This window comes from Rhincodon typus, chromosome 42 (assembly GCF_021869965.1).
Source record: "Rhincodon typus isolate 14 chromosome 42, sRhiTyp1.1, whole genome shotgun sequence".
NCBI lineage: Eukaryota > Metazoa > Chordata > Chondrichthyes > Orectolobiformes > Rhincodontidae > Rhincodon > Rhincodon typus.
The window spans coordinates 7,899,871-7,917,518 of record NC_063373.1 but is presented as its reverse complement, the minus strand read 5'-3'; the positions used below and the strand labels follow the sequence as shown (position 1 = coordinate 7,917,518).

The window sequence follows — 17,648 nt, the reverse complement described above, 5'->3', positions numbered from 1 at the left end:
GAAGATGTGAGTTCAGGTCTCGGGCAAGGAAGAATTTTAAAGCTGGTTTGTGCCAGTAGCAGGAAGGAAAACAGCAGATTGTCCTAATCTCATTGACAAAAGAAGCTCCATGAGCTCCTCACACTTGTTGGATGTAAGTATGTAGGAAGTCCTTCAAAACAAACTGATGATCATTAGAGCTATTAAGATGATTCACCACATTGTGGGTTTAATGCAAAGCTAATTTTTATAACTTAAATTAGAACATTAACCACTGTAACTGGTTGGATTTAATTAACATCAGCAGAAACAGATTCCAAATGAACAAAGTGCAACAGGAAAATATAATCATTGTATTTACTTGTGAACTCGCTGATGTTTCCAAAGGTTAGATGATTGAGTGAATCCCTTCCCACACTGGGAGCAGGTAAATGGTCTCTCCCCAGTGTGAATTCGCTGGTGTTTAGTGAGTTGAGATGATTGCCTGAACCCAGTCCCACAATGGGAACACCTGAATGGTCTCTCGTCAGTGTGAACACGTTGATGGGACATCAGTTCCCGGGAACTTTTATAACACTTCTCACAATCTGAGCATTTAAAAGGTCTCTCATCAGTGTGAACTAACTGGTGTCTCAGCAGGGTGGATGACTGAGTGAACCCCTTCCCACACTTGGAGCAGGTGAACGGCCTCTCTCCCGTGTGAATTGGCTGGTGCCTCAATAGGTCAGATGAATGGGTGAATCCTTTCCCACACTTGGAGCAGATGAATGGCTTCTCTCCAGTGTGAACACGTCGGTGTTGTAGCAGGTCACCAGTACTTTTAAAGCTTTTATCACAGCAAGAACACTGAAATGGCCTGTTATCAGTGTGAACAAATTGATGTGAATTGAGGCTAGTTAAACAAGTGAAACCCTTCCCGCACTTGGAGCAGATGAATGGTCTCTCCCCAGTGTGAACTCGCTGGTGCTCAGTCAGCCTGGATGACTGAGTGAATCCTTTTCCACAGTAAGTGCAGCAGAAGGGCCTCTTTACTGTGTGAAATTGCTGGTGAGCTAGTAAACCTCCTGCATTTTTGAAGCTCTTGTCACAATCAGAACATTTAAAGGGTCTTGTTTCAGTGTGAACCACTTGATGTGCAATGAGGTGAAATTCATTCTTGAATGTCTTTCCACATACAGAACAAGGGAATGGTCTCTCCCCAGTGTGACTCCGTCGATGAATTTCGAGCTTGGATGGGAATCTGAATCTCTTCCCACATTCCGCACATTTCCATGGTTTCTCCATGGTGCACGTTTGCTTGTGTCTCTCCAGTTTGGATGAATGGTTGATGCTTCATCCATGCAGAAAGGACTCTTATGGTTTCTCTCAACTGTGAGCAGTGTGACACCTTTTTGTTCCACAGTCAGTGCACTGGAACACACTCACTTGTGTGTCTGTGTGTCTCAGTGGTTTTTCAGCCGCATCAATATTTGAAATATTTTCCTGAAGCATTTCTCCATCCACAAAGACTGATGATATTCAGGTCTTGATGAATCAAGATCTTGACCTGATGTTTCCAGAGTTTCCTGTTTTTAAATCATTTCCAGCTAATCCCTGGAAAAGGATGTGCAAGTGTCATATTCAACTCATGAAAGACTTTCAGAACAGACAAGTCTTGTTCCAATGGAATAACTTTTCCACACATGTTTTCACTCGAATACAAAATAAGCAACAGACATATTCCTAACGAAACCAGAATGTCATTTCCAGTGTCTCAGACACTCTGCTCACTGACATGCTCACCACTTGCCACAAGTGTCAATCATTCTGGTGAACTCTACATACTCCCTCGTCGGGACAAAGGTGGGCAAGGACAAGACATGGAGCTCCGCAATCTGTTATTGCAGTAAAGTGGAGTCAGCCATGATCTTATTGATAAGCTAGGTAGACTCGATGAGCTCATTGGCCTAATCCAGCTCTTATTTCCTACATTCAGCCATTGTGAACCCCTCACCCTCATGAGCCTTGATCATCTGAGCCCTACAAATTGCTCTTTGAACCAAAAGTAGGTCCAAGAGAGCATCCTCCATCTTCCTCACACATTATTCCACTCCTCTCCTTCCACATTGCAGCGAGCTGCCAAAATGTACCTGAAGATGAATAGCACCTCTTTCAGGTAATTATCCAGGGGCTGCAGCCTCTCCCACGAAAGGCTAATGGCCATGGGCCTCTGTGCTGCAAAACATCGGCTGTAGGCTTGGAGTGCCGAAGCTGCCGGAAAACCCAGCTTCCCGGGAAGTTCCATCCCCCAGGGCACCAGAGACCCGCCCCCGTCAACATCACCGTTAGAGTACGCGCATGCGCCCGCCTCACCCCAAGATGGCGGCGGTGGGCAGAAGCCTGGGCTCGAGAAAAAACCCCGGGGCTGCAAAGAGGAGACCTGAAAGTTCCTGATCGAGACTAAGGCCTTGCTTAGGCGTCTAGAAACCCTTCCTGTTCCCCAAACTCCAGCTCCAAGTTTCTCTCCCCGCCGCCACGTCCTCACCGGCTGCATTTCGTCCAAAGGAGAGTGTCCCGATCGCCCACCGACACTGCGCATGTTCCGCGCGCGCGCACACAGCGCCTGCGCTGTTGCTCGCCTGTGGTGTAGACTGGGGACTTTCACAACCTCAGGGGATAGGAGGAACTGCAGATGCTGGAGAATCCGAAACAACAAGGTGCAGGGCTGGATGAACACAGCAGGCCAAGCAGCATCATAGGAGCAGAGAGGCTGACGTTTCGGGCCTAGACCCTTCATCAGAAAAGGGGGTTCTGAAATAAATAGGGAGAGAGTGGGAGGCGGATAGAAGATGGATAGAGGAGAGGAAACAAACAGGTCGAAGAGGCGGGGATGGGGCCAGTAAAGGTGAGTGTAGGTGGGGAGTTAGGAAGGGGATAGGTCAGTCCAGGGAGGATGGGCAGGTCAAGGGGGCGGGATGAGGTTGGTCGGTAGGAGATGGAGGTGCGGCTTGAGGTGGGAGGAGGGGATAGGTGGGAGGAAGAACAGGTTAGGGAGGCAAGGACGAGCTGGACTGGTTTTGGGATGCGGTAGGAGGAAAGGAGATTTTGAAACTTGTGAAATCCACATTGATACTATTGGGCTGCAGGGTTCCCAAGCGGAATATGAGTTGCTGTTCCTGCCACCTTCAGGTGGCATCGTTGTGGCACTGCAGGAGGCCCAGGATGGACATGTCGTCTAAGGAATGGGAGGGGGAGTTGAAATGGTTCGCGACTGGGAGGTGCAGTTGTTTATTGCGAACCGAGCGTAGGTGTTCTGCATCAGGGATGTTGGGTACGGCCTACCGTTATATTCTCTAAGGTTCTGTACAGCCACCGACAGATTCACACTGAGAGTGGAAGAGAATCATCCTCGCCTGTCAGGGACAGCCATGATGATGAAACGCCCCAAAAGCTGAAAATGCATTTTTCGTTGACGTCTGCAGTGTAGGTGGTAGTCCGGGATTGGGGGATTGGCAATCGGTAACATTGGGAACAAACATTTACAGAGTCAAGCCCATTGGGGGCAATCTACGCGTGAAGCCAAAGGATAAAAGCATATTGTTAAATTAGTACTTCACATCTGTCTTTACTCAGGAGGAGTAGGATATGATTACAAAATTTGAGAAGATAGAGTATGTAGTTCTTCAGCATATTGATATAAGAAGTGCAGAGGTACTGGAGGTTTTCATAGAGTCATCATAGATTCCCTACAGCGTGGAAGCAGGCTATTCCGCCTACTGACTCACCGAAGAGCATACCACCCCCAACCAATTCCTGTAAGCATGCATTTGGCAGTTAGCCTGCACATCCCTGGACATGATGGGAAATTTAGCATGGCCAATCCACCTAACTTGCACATCTTTGGAGGAAAGTGGAGCACCCGGAGGAAAACCATGAGTACATGGGGAGAATGTGTAAACTCCACAGAGACAGGCGCCAGAGGAAAGAAGTGAACCCGAGTTCCTAGTACTGTGATGAGGCAGCAGTGCTAAATACTGAGCCACCGTGCCACCCCTTGATTTTGGTGAATGTAAAAGTTGTACAAATCCCACGCACTGTTGGAGTCAAGTGGAGGACCGCTAATATTTTCAACTTTACAAGAAGTGTGGTAGAGATAGACCAGTGAGCCCAACATCAGAGAATAGTGAAGGAGAAAATTAATCTCTATTTAGAAAAGCAAGGTTTGATCATGGAAGATCAGCTTGGCTTTGTCAGAAGGATGTTGTGCCCAATAATTTGGTGGAATTTTCAGAGAAGGTGACCAAATGTTTGGATGAAGGTAGGGCAGTTGATATAGTTTATATGGATTTAAGCAAGCCCCTTGACAAGGTCTCACATGGGAAACTGAGAAAGAAAGGAAAAGGTCACTGGTTCCATAGTAACTGGCAGGTTGGATCCAAAATTGGCTTACTGATGGGAGACAGTATGGTAGCAGAAGGCTGTGTGAGTGGAGTCTGGTGTACAATGGTGTACTGCAGGGAACAGTGCTGGGTCACTTATTATTTGATATTCATAAATTATGTAGATGAGAATGTGGATTACACAAAGTTTGGCTGTTTGACGGTGAGGACGAATATGTTTGGTTACAGGAGGATATAAATGGATTGGTCATTTTGGCAGATCAGCGGCAGATGGAATTTAACCCTATGAAGTGATATACTTTGGAACAAGGAACAAGATAAGGAATACTCAGTGAATGGCAAGACACTAGGAAGGTCAGAGGAACAGAAGGCTCTTGGGGTGCTTGTTCACAGATCCCTGAAGATGTAAGAACACGTTAATAGAGTTGTTAAGAATGCATATGGAATGCTTGCCTTTATCAGTCATAGCATAGATTATAAGAGAAGGGAGGTCATATTGGAGCTATACAGAACTTTGGTTAGTCACATCTGGAGTACTAGGTGCTATTCTTATCACCACACTATCGAAGGATGTGATTGCACTGTAGGGGTTGCAAAGGAGATTCACCAGGATCAGTGCTGGGATAGAACATGTCAGCTATGAAGAGAGGCTGGACAAGCTTGGTCAGCGGAGAAAGTTGAGGGAGGATCTGATAGAGGTGTACCAAGACGATGTGGGGCATGAACAGGGTGAATAGAATAAAGCTGAATGGAGCCTTAGTCAAATAGCCAAAAACCGGGGCCATAATTTTAATGTCAAAGGCATGAGGTTTATAGGGGTTTGAGGAAAAGCGTTTTCACCCAGAGGGTGGACAGGGTCTAGCATAGACTGCCTGGGAGAGTAAATGAAGCAGGAAACTTCACAACCTTAGATACAATTAAGTATTACAATTGAGTAAAGGTAATTACAAAGACATGAGGGAGGAGCTGGCCAGAGTTGATTGAAAGGGGAGGCTACGAGGGAAGACAATGGAGCAGCAATGGAAGAGCTTCTGGGGGTATCTCAAGAGGCACAGCAGAAATTCACCCAAGGAAGAAGAGGCATACTAAGGGGAGGATGACGCAACCATGGCTGACAAGGGAAATCTGGAGCAGCATAATAGCAAAAGAAAAAGCATATAATGTGGTGAAGATTAGTGTGAATCCAGAGCATTGAAAAGCCTTTCAAAACCAGCAGAAGATAACTGAAAAAGCAAAAAGGGGTGAGGAGATGAAATATGACAGTAAGCTACCTAGTAATATAAAAGAAGATTGCAAGAGCTTTTTTTTTAAATCCATAGCTAGAAGATAAGAGAGAAGCAAGAGTGGATCTCTGGAAAATGAGGCTAGAGAAGTAGGAACGGGGAACGAAGAAATGGCAGAGGAACTGAATAGGTCTCTTGTATCAGTTTTCACTGTGGACGACATCAGCAGCATACCAGAACTTCAAGAGAGTCGGGGGCAGAGGTGAAGGTAGTGGCCATCACTAACGAGATTGTGCTGGGGAAGATGAAGGTGAATAATTCATCCAGACCAGATGGACTACAGCCCGCAGTTCTGAAGGAGATAGCTGGGGAGATTGCAGAGGCATTGATGGTGATCTTTCAAGAATCACTGGAGTCAGGAAGGGTTCCAGAGGACTCAAAAATGGCTAATGTAACATCCCTGTTTAAGGAAGAGGCAGAAGACAACAAACTATAGGCCGGTTAACCTGACCTCAGTCATTGGTAAGATTTGATAGTCCATGATGAATGTCGAGATTGCAGAGTGCTTCGAATTGTATGGTAAAGTCGGGCTCAGTCAGCACCATTTCATCAAGGGGATTTCATGCCTGACATGTCTGTTAGATTTCTTTGAGGAGATAATTTGCAAGTTAGACAAAAGAGAGCAAATGGACAAGATCTATTTGGATTTCCAGAAGACCTTTGACAAGGGGCCATACTAGAGGATTCTAAATAAAATGAGAACCCATCGTGTTATGGACAAGGTACTGGCATGGATCGAGGATTGGTTGACTAACAGAATAGAGTCATAGAGTAAACAGGTCCTTTGGCTCAAACTGGTCCATGCTGACCATGGTGCCCACTCAACTAGTTCCAATTGCCTGCATTTGGTCCACATCTCTCTAAACCCTTCTCATCCATGTACCTATCCAAATGTTTTTTATATGTTGCTATTGTACCTGCCTCAACCACTTTCTCTGGCAGCCCATTCCATATATGCACCACTCTCTGCGTGAAGAAGTTGCCCCTCACGTCCTTCTTAAATCTATCCCATCTCATCTTAAACCTATGCCCTCTAGTTTTCAATTCCCCATCCCTGGGAAAAAGACTATATGCATTCATCCTATCTATGCCCCTCATGATTTTATATAACTCAATAAGTCATCTCTCATTCTCCTACGTTCCAAGGAATAAAGTCCTTTCCTGGCCAACCTCTTCCTATAACTCAGGCCTCCTGGCAACATCCTCATTAATCTTCTTTGCACACTTTCTGGTTTAATTATGTCTTTCCTATAGCAGAGTGACCAAAACTGTACACAATACTCCAAATGCAGCCTCACCAACGACTTATACAACTGAAACATAACGTCCCAACTCCTGTACTCAATGCCTCGACCAATGAAGGCCAGGATGCTAAATGCCTTCTTCACCACCCTGTCCACTTGTGATGCCACTTTCGATGAACTATGTACTCCTAGGTCCCGCTGTTCCACAACACTCCTCTGGACCTTACCATTTACTTGGTTTGACTTTCCAAAATGCAAGACTTTACACTTATCTGTATTGAATTGCATTTGCCAATCCTCAGCTCACTTCCCCATCTATTCAAGATGCCTCTGTAATTTTTGATAACCTTTACTATCAATGATACTTCCTAATTTTATATCATCCACAAACTTACTAATCACGCCTTGTACATTCACATCGAGATCATTTATGTAAATAACAAAGGTCCCAGCACTGACCCCTGAGGCCCACCACCAGTCACACGCCTCCAATCTGAGAAACAACCTTCAACCATTACCTTCTGCTTCCTACCATCGAGCCAATTTTGAATCCATTTAGCTGGCTAGAGAAGGTAGAGAGTAGGGATAAATCAGTCTTTTTCAGGATGGTAGCCTGGTGTTCTGCAGGGGTCAATGTTGGGACCATAATTGTTCACGTTATATATTAATAATCTAGATAAAGAAACTGAGGGTATTGTTGCTAAATTTGCAGATGACACAGATAGATGGAGGGACATGTAGTGTTAGTGTTGGGAAGTATGAGGTTATGCACTTTGGTGGGAAGAATAGAGGTGTAAGCTGTTTTCTAAATGGGGAAATCTGAAGCACAAAGGGACTTGGAAGTCCTAATTCAAGGTTCTCTTAAGGTTAACATGCAGGTTCAGTTGACAGTTATGAAAGCAAATGCAAAGTTAGCATTCATTTCAGGGAGGCTAGAATACCAGAACAGAGATCTTCTGCTGAGGCTGTATAAGGCCCTGGTCAGACTGCATTTGGAATATTGTGAGCAGTTTTGGGCCATATCTAAGGGAGGAAGTGCTTGCATTGGAGGAGTCCAAGGGAGACTTGTAAGAATGATCCCAAGGATGAAGTGCTTGTCATTTGAGGAGTGGTTGAGGACCCTGGGACCTTGATGGAGTGTTGAAGGATGAGGGGGGAAACCTCATTGAAACTTCCAAAATACTGTGAGGCCTGGATAGGGTGGACATGGAGAAGATGTTTCTACTAGTAAGAGAGACTAGGAGCCAAGGGCAGAGTGTCAGGGTGAAGGGACGATCCATCAGAACCGAGATGAGGAGGAATTTCTTCAGCCAGAGCATGTTTAGTCTGTGGAACTCATTGTCACAGAAGGCTGTGGAGGCCAAGTCATTGAGTGTCTCTAAGGCAGAGATAGATAGCTGCTTAAGAACCAAAAGAACTGTGGATGCTGTAAATCAGGAACAAAAACAAAGTTGCTGGAAAAGTTCAGCAGGTCTGGCAGCATCTGTGAAGGAGAAAACAGCCACATCAGGAAGAAGCATCAAGAAGAAGAAACATCAAGAAGATAGTTTCTTGATTGGTCAGGGGATCAAAGGTCATGGGGATAAGGCAGGAGAATGAGGTAGAGAAATATATCAGCAATGATTGAAAGGTGGAGCAGACCTAATGGGCCGAAGAACCTAATTCTGCTCCTACATCTTATGGTCTTCTAGTTGAGTACTTAAAAGGTCATAATATTCAATGCTATGGGCTTGGTGTTGGAAAATGGGAATAGTGTAGGTGGTAGTATTTTTTTGTCAGTACAGCCTCGATGAGCTGAAGGGCCTCTTCTGTACAGTATGATTCCATGAAACCCAAGTGCACAGACCATCCATTCTACATCAGAAAAAATGGCAGTGGGTCTTCAGATAATTGTGAGCACACAAAGGAAAGACATTCAACCCACTGTGTCCACATTAGCCTTTCTAAGGGGCAATTCATACACTGGCATGCCCTAGCATTTCCCCCTCCCTCCAAACAGACTTGAAACTACAACTTGTTTGCTGCTGTAATCAGAGTCCTTTTTCTTTGCGAAGTGTTATTTTCAAAAGTTCACAACACATGCATACGTCTCGTCAATTATATTATCAATTAATATTTTGGATAACATCTTCATTATATGATGTTCAAGGTTCTGTTGGGATGGAATGACCAAATAACTCATTCAGCACCTAGGAGTTCACTTCCATTATCAAACAGCTTATTGAAATTACACCAGTGGGAGAAGACCCTCTGAGAATGAAGAGAGTTCTTCATGGAACAAAGGAAAGAGATACATTTTTAAAATTTGATTCAGCCTGCCTTCAGCAATTATAGACCAATCATAATATAAATTACATGCACTTCCAATTTACCTAATCATATGACTGCTCGGCTAGAAATGGAACAGGCTTGAGGTCAACCCATTACCTTCCATGGTCTCATGATGCTTCCCAGACTTTTCCATCTCCCTTTTTGGGGCTTTTCACAATGGACACTGTATTCAAGTACATGCCTTTCCCGGCATTTGTCAGCTGTGCCGTCTTAACTGCCAATACATTGCATCCTTGCTTTTCACTTAAGGACTTTTAAATTCTGTTATACAGTTTACTAACCACATTACAGGACATACAAAAGGATATTAATTCTTACTAATTGTTATAAAATTTGCAATATCAGTTCCAATAAAGTTATGTAGTTACACCAAATGTTACAATTCTATAGCTAATGAGTTGTGAGCAGTTTCTTCCTCACCATGTTTAACAGACTTTCCTATGTTTATCCTTGGGTGTCTTACAGTTTGTTCATTCAACCCATATTCCAATGATTGGCAGTTTCTGTACCTGTGATTCATTTCTCCATGCAAAGATATGGGGGCCACTTTTACTGCCTGAGACTGGTTCGCTCACATAATTCTTATTTAAATCTTTCTCTCTAAAGCTTTGATTTATTTTTTCTGAATCTGTAACTAGATCTATGACTAGTTCAGAAGCTATATCTGTGATTATTTGAAGGACCTTAACTAAAAATCTATTATTGTAACGGATTGATTAAATAATTAAAGATAGATTCACTAATTAAATGTATTGTGAAGTGTTCTTATCTGCATCTTATGCATAAACAACTACAAGGGCGTATTCTATTTCACTTCTGTTATTGTTGGTCTAACTTGTGCTGGTTATATTAAGCAAATATTTTCCCAAGCTCTCTAACTACTGTCACCCATATTCTGCTGTTTTAGCCACGGGTAGCCATTGGCTATTTTGGGCTGCTCGGTGAAGGGAATCCCTAGCAATTCCATATAAATGTAATTCACTGTTGTTACCATCTCGTGTCTTGTTTGATTTTCCTAACAGGTACAATATATGCACAAATTCCTATTACCTACATGAAAAAGTCCTTTGTATTTATATACACCAAAGTTGGTGGTGTAGTGGACAGCAAAGAAGGTTACCTCAGAGTACAATGGGACCTTGATCAGATGGGCCAATGGGCCAGGGAGTGGCAGATGGAGATTAATTTAGATAAATGCGAGGTGCTGCATTTTGATAAGGCAAATCAGGACAGGACATACACTTAATGGTAAGGTCCTGGGGCATGTTGCCAAACAAAGAGATCTCGGGGTGCCAGTTCACAGTTTCTTGAAAGCAGAGTCGCAAGTAGACAGGGCGGTGAAGAAGGCATTTGGTACGCTTGCCTTTATTGGTCAGTGCATTGAGTTTTGGAGTTGGGGGGTCATGTTGCAGCTGTACAGGATATTGGTTAGGCCACTTTTGGAATACTTGCAATTCTGGTCTCCCTGCTATAGGAAGAATGTAGTGAAACTTGAAAGGGTTCAGAAAAGATTTACATGGATATTGCTAGGGTTGGAGGGTTTGTGCTATAGGGAGAGGCTGAATAGGCTGGGGCTATTTTCCCTGGAGCTTCAGAAGCTGAGGGGCGACCTTATTGAAAGATTTTTCCCCAGGGTAGGGAGTCCAAAACTGGAGGGCTTAGGTTTAGGGTGAGAGAGACAAGATTTAAAAGGGTCCTAAAGGGCAACATTTTCATACAGAGGGTGGTGCGTGTATGGAATGAGATGCCAGAGGAGCTGGTGGAGGTTGGTACAATTACAACATTTAAAAGCCATCTGGATGGATATATGAATGGTTTAAAGGGATATTAGCCAAATGCTGGCAAATGGGACTGGAGGAATTTAGGATATCTAGTTAGCATGGATGAGTTGACTGAAGGATCTGTTTCTGTGCTGTACATCTCAAGACTCTAAACATTTTGATCCTCACACTGCAATGATTACTGTCATTTTTAGCCTGGAATCCCTTTGTGTCAGTCGAATCCCAGTCGAATCCCAATTGCTGATTTGATGGCACGTTTCCAGCATTCACCATTGTTCTTCCCGACTCTAAACCCAATTGTAAAAGATGTCATTTTTCTTGGAGCTTTGAACCATGGAACTGGCCTGGACACATCTCTTACATAAAGAACAAAGAACAAAACAGCATAGGAACAGGCCCCTTGGCCATCCAAGGCTGCAGCGATACATTTTGCTCTTCCATACTGTCACTTACAGGATCTGTATCCCTCTATTCACTTCCTATTCGTGTATTTGTCGAATGCTGCTATTGTGTCTGCTTCCATCACCTCCTCTGACAATGCATTCCAGGCACTCACCACCCTTTGTGTGAAAAACATGCCTCGCACATCTCTTTTAAACATCCCCCCTCGCAGCTTGAACCTGTGTCCCCTAGTAATTGACCCTTCCCCCTAGGAAAAAGCCTCATACTTTCCACTCTATCCATGCCATTTACAATCTTATAAACTTCTTTCAGGTCGCCCCTCAACTTCCTGCATTCCAGTGAAAACAAATCCGGTCTATCCAACCTTTCTTCACGGCTAAAACCCCCCATACCAGGCAACATCCTGGTAAACTTTTTCTGTACCCTCTCCAAAGCATCCACATCCTTCTGGTAGTGTGGTGACCAGAACTGTATGCAATATTCCAAGTGTGGTCGAAATAAAGTTCTATAAAGCTGCTGCATAACTTATCTATCTTTATACTCAATGCCCCTTCCAATGAAGCCAAGTATGCCATGGACATTTTTTACGACCTTATCTACTCGCGCTGCCACCTTCAAGGACCTGTGGACCTGCACACCCAGATCCCTCTGCATATCAATACTCCAAAGTATTCTGCCATTCACCGTATAATTTCCACGTGTATTTGACCTTCCAAAATGCATCATCTCACATACTGCGGGATTCACCTACCTTCCAGTCTTGGAACTTAAAAAAGAACAGCAGCAATATCAAAATCTAACTCCTACAGTAATTCATTAACTTGTTGGTTCCTCAGGAGGACAGAAGACTGAGTGAATCTCTACCAAAACTTGGAACAGGTGAATGGCCTCTCTGCAGTGCATCTGCACAAATGAATATCCAGCTGGGATGGGTAACTGAAGCCCTTCGCATAATTCACACATTTCCACAGTCTTTCAAAGGTGCACCTCCCCTTGTATCTATCCAGGTTGGATGATCAGTTGAATTCTCATCCACGCAGGCAGAGCACAAGCAAAGCTTTTCAATATCACAAATGGTGTGACCTTCTTTCAGTCTATGTAGCTTTTTAAATTTCTTCCCAGTCAGTTCACTGGAACATTCTCATTCAGTTTGTGCAACTGGTTTTAGTTCTTTCTGCTGTCAATTCACTGAGCACTCCCACTCATGTGTGTCTTGGTGCTTTTCCAGTTGATGTTTGGAATTTTTTCCTCAGACAAAATAGAGAAACATTTCTCCCTCCATATTCAGAAGCCGGTGACCCTCGGGTCCTGGTGAAAGGAGTGACTCTGTCAGATCTTGACATGATGTTTGGTTTGAGTTTCCCGATATAAACTGTCCACTTCTAATTACCTGGGAAAGGAGATTACAAAATGCTTCGGTATCTGCGAAGCAGAGAAATTAAAAGCAGACAATTTCAGTTTCTTTGCTGTTTCCTCCCAATCTCACATACTTAGCTATCGTGGGACCAATTGCTGCAGGTTTTGTTCAGCATTCAATATCTTCTTGGGTGTCCTTAAAGCCCTGTACCCCGGCCACTGGTGATGCAGTGCTGCCTCACAGTGCCAGGGACCAGGGGTCCATTCCAGCCTCTGCGTGGAGTTTGCACATTCTCCCCATGTCAGTGTGGGTTTCCACCAAATGCTCCGGTTTCCTCCAAAGATGTGCAGCTTAAGTGGATTGGCATTGCTAAGTTGCGCCGCAGTGTCAGTTATGGGAAATGTGCGGTTACTGAGATTGGGTGGGTGAAATGCTCTTCAGAGGGTTGGTGCAGACTTGCTGGGCCAAATGGCCTTCGCCTGCACTGTAGGGATTCTATGATTCTATCACTTACCAGCCACGCTCCTCTGAAGAGAACTCACTTCGAGCACAAATTCCATACGTAACAAAAACAGAAAGTATGCAGAAACTCAGCAGGTCTTGTGGCATCCAAGCAGAGAAAAGCAGAGTTAATGTTTTCAGTGCAGTGATCCTTCCAAAAACTGCAAGAATCCAACCGTGCCCTCTGCACTACATGTTCTCCAGCTCACAACAGGAATGGGTGATTGACAACAGCTAAGGACCAAAAGGAAGAGGAGCGGGATCGATAGCTGGTCCTTCAGGCATTGGGGTGGGGTGTGGAGGGGATGCTGAATTACCCACAAAGAAACCAGAAGTTGCTGGAAAAGCTCAGCAGGTCTGGCAGCATCTGTCAAAAGAAATCAGAGTTAACGTTTTGGGTCCGGTGACTCTTCCTCAAAACTGAAGATAGCTAGGAAAATGTGGGTTTTTATGTGGAAGATAGGGTAGAGAAGGAGGTAAGGAGTGAACAATAGGTGGGATAGAGCCCAAAGAGAGAAAACAGTTGGAAGGGCAAAGGAGTGGATAATGATCTGGCTAGGAGGGTGAATAGCTGTTAATGGAGACTCTCAGTGGCTAACAATGGGTTGCGTGTAATAGCAGACTATGTGATAGCAAGACCCGGTGTGTGTTTGGGGGTAGTGCTAGAACATAGGAGAGTCCAAGCTTTAAGGTTATTGAAATAGATATTAAGTCCAGAAGGCTGCAAGGTCCCCAGACTGAAAATGAGGTGTTGCTCTTCCAGCTTAGGCTGAACTTCGCCAGAGCATTGCAGCAAGCCTGAGACAGAGACTTTAAGCCAGGGAACAGGGTGGTGTGTTAAAGTGGCAGGTGACTGGAAGCTCAAGGTCTCTTTTACGGGCAGAATGTGGGTGTCCTGCGAAGCAGTCACCCAGTCTACGCTTCGTTTCCCCAGTGTAGGGGAGACCACATTGCGAACAGCGAATGCAATAGAGTAGGTTGTGTGAGGTGCAGGTAAAGCACTTCTTCACCTGAAAGGTATGTTTGGGCCCTTGGATACTGAGGAGGGAGGAGGTAAATTGGCAAGTGTTACATCTTCGACGATTGCAGGGGAAGGTGCTGTTGAGGGGGGCGCAGTGTTGGGAGTGAAGGAAGAGGAGATTGGGGTATCCTGGAGGGAACGGACCCTGCAGAAGGCAGAGTAGGGAGGGGAAGGAATATGTGTCTGGTGGCATCTTGCTGGAGGTGGCGGAAGTGTTGGCTAAATGATTTTCTGCATGTGGATACTGGTGGGATGGTAGGTAAGGACGAGGGGAATTACTGAATTACCCATCCCGGTTGTGGGGGGTGGTGGCTGGTCCTCCAGCCAGTGGGAGTCAGTTGAGGTGGGGAATGGATGACTGAGCAGCAGGGACTGGTGTGTCAACCAGTAGGGGGTGGGACTGGAGGTTTGAGCCACAATGACTGGTCCTCCAACCAATGGGAGTTGATGGGGGAATCTGTTCTATGAATTCTTCTCCAATGTCTTGTGGGTTCTCGCCTCTATCACCGTTTTTGGCAGAGAGGGAGCCACTACCCTTTGGGTGAAGAAATCTTTTCCTAAATCCCATGCTAAAGTTTTGGCTCCTTACCTTAAAACTGTCCCCACTGGTTACTGAATCCTTGACATTTCTTCCTTTCTACCCTATCTCTGTCCCTCATAACTATGTATACTTCAGGTTCCACTTTTGCCTTCTCTGCGCTAAGGAAAACAACATAGAATCCTTACAGTGCAGAAAGAAGCCACTCGGCCCATCGACTTTTAGAAGTGCATCCCACCCAGACCTAACCACACCCCCCCCCACATATCCCTATAACCCCACATTTAGCCTGGCCAATCCATCTAATCCCACTTGTACATCTTTGGACTGTGGGAGGAAACCAGAGCATAGAGAAAACTCATGCAAACATGGGGAGAATGTGCAAACTCCACACAGACAGGTACTCAAGACTAGAATTGAACCTGGCGCCCTGGTGCTGTGAGGCAGCAGTGCTAACCACTGTTGTACCGTACCAAACCCCAACACTTAGCAATGAAGGCCAAAATTCCATTATCTTTCTTTTCTTTGAAGCGCCATGCATTAAAATTCACTGTTTTGGGACTCAAGGGACAAACAGTGGAGCAAACAACGCATGGGGGAAATTGTCTCATCCAAGGCTGGAATTGAAGCCAGATCCTTGGCACTGCGAGGCAACAGTCTCTAGACGTGAGCCTACCTAGTTTCTCGTGAAAGCTGAATGACACCAACCCAGGCAAAGTCTTGGTAAATATCTTCATCATTTCATTGCTCCAGTACAATAACACCGTTCCTATCACATAGCAACCAGAACTCCACACCACTCCAGCTGTGGCCTAACGTACCTAAAACACAGTGCCATTATAACCTCTTGGCGTTTGTTTTCAAGATCTCAACTAATAAAGGCAACTATCCCAAAAAGCGTTCCTATCCTGTCGTCTTTAAGGAATTATGGAAATGGACACAAAGGTACCCGTAATCCTCAGTATTTTCTGTTGTCCTACCATTCAATATTTACTCCTTCATTTTGTTGGCCCTCCCAAAATGCAACATCTCACATTTTTTAGGATTAAATTCCATTTGCCAATCTTCAGCCCAACTGACCAGCCTGTGAATACTATCTTGTAGTCTAAGGCTTTCTACCTGCTATTTATCATGCCACTGTTTTTTTTTTGTCATCTGCAACTCCTACATTCATGTCTAGATCATTAATGTACACAACAAACAGCAAGGGACCTAGCTCCAAACCCTATGGTATATCACTGGATACAGGGTTTCAGTCACAAAAATAATCCTTGGACCATCACCCTCTGCTTCCTACCACTAAGCCAAATCAGGCTGCAAATTGGCCTAGATCCCATTGGCTCTCAACTTGTTAACCAGCCTGCCATGTGTGACCCCTGTCAAGAGCCTTATTGAAGTCTGTGTAGATGACATCAACTAACATCATTTACACAACTAGTCATCTCCTTGAAAAAAATCAATCATTTTTTTTTGTCCCTCAATATTTTTCTCATAGATTTCCTATTCCAGATGTTAGATGTACTGGCCATTAGCTTCCTGGTTTATCCCTATTACCCTTCTTGTATAATGCTAGCACATTAGCTGTGCTCTAGTCTTCTGGCACCCTTTCTGTGGCCAGTGACAGTTTGAAAATTAATGTTAGACCTCTGCAATCTACTCCCTTCTCTCCCACAGCAGCCCAGGATACATCTCATCTGAGTCATAGTCATGGAGTTGTACAGCATGGAAACAGACCCTTCAGTCCAACTTGTCCATGCTGATCAGATATCCTAAATAAATCTAGTCCCATTTGCCAGCATTCAGCCCATATCCCTCTAAGCCCTTACTATTCATATACCCATTCAGCTGCCTTTTAAATGTTGTAATTGTACCAAACTCCACCACTTTCTCAGGCAGCTCATTCCATACATGCACCACCCTGTGTGTGAAAAAGTTGCTCCTTAGGTCCCTTTTAAATTTTTCTATCGCACCTGAAACCTATGCCTTTTCATTTTAGACTCCCCCACCCTGGGGAAAAAGCTGTGGCTATTCACCCAATCCACGCCCCTCAGGATTTTATAAGGTCAACCCTCAGCCTCTAACACTCCAGGAAAAAAGCCCCAGTCTATTTAGCCACTCCCGATAGCTCAAGCCCTCAACCCCTGGCAACATCCTCGTAAATCTTTTCTGATCCCTTTCAAGTTTAACAACATATTTCCTATAGCAGGGAGACCAGAATTAAATGCAGTATTATAAAAAAAATCCTTCACCCTACTCATTCATGCAGTCTTGAGCTCTCTGAAACAGTTAATTCTCCTTCTCAATGCTAATTTTTCAAGCATAAGAGTCTCCTTACTTGATTTCTATACCTATATTGTCCTCCTTTACAGTGAATACAGATGCAAAGCACTCACTTAAAACCTCAGCTTTACTTGTGCTGTATCTGAACAGAGAATGCTTCAAGTAGATACTGTGGTTCAGTCTACCTCACACCCAGCAGTGAAATCCAGTACCGCAATGAAAACAACATTGAATCCAGAGATTAAGGAAACCATTAGCCATTGTCAAGGATACCATTCTGAGCATCCTGAACATTTTATGTACTGTCTGCTCAATATTTCAACCTGGGTCTTTTGGTGATGATTTCAATTTGATTGTCTAATCTTCCTGACTCACCCACTACTGGAAATAGATTTTTCATCACAAAATGCTTAACTCCTCCTACAGATCTTCAATGAATCTTAATGAAAAGAGCTACAATTTCTCTCCTGTTAACTAAAACCTCTCTTCCCTGGGAACCTCTCAGTGAATCTGTGCTGTACCTCCCCCATAGCCTGGACATCCTTTATGGTG

The 17,648-nt window shown here is 44.4% G+C and overlaps 1 protein-coding gene across 1 annotated transcript in view; it reads right to left on the bottom strand.

The window, feature by feature from the left end:
- Positions 1-207: 207 nt before the first annotated feature.
- The window catches only part of LOC109915890 (zinc finger protein 420-like), a 39,168-nt gene continuing 21,727 nt past the window's right edge, over positions 208-17,648 (bottom strand). The window contains exon 2 of the mRNA XM_048619310.1: positions 208-1,264. Within this exon, the coding sequence (XP_048475267.1) occupies positions 337-1,264 (928 nt within the window). The 3' untranslated portion in view covers positions 208-336. The remainder of the gene's footprint in view (positions 1,265-17,648) is intronic.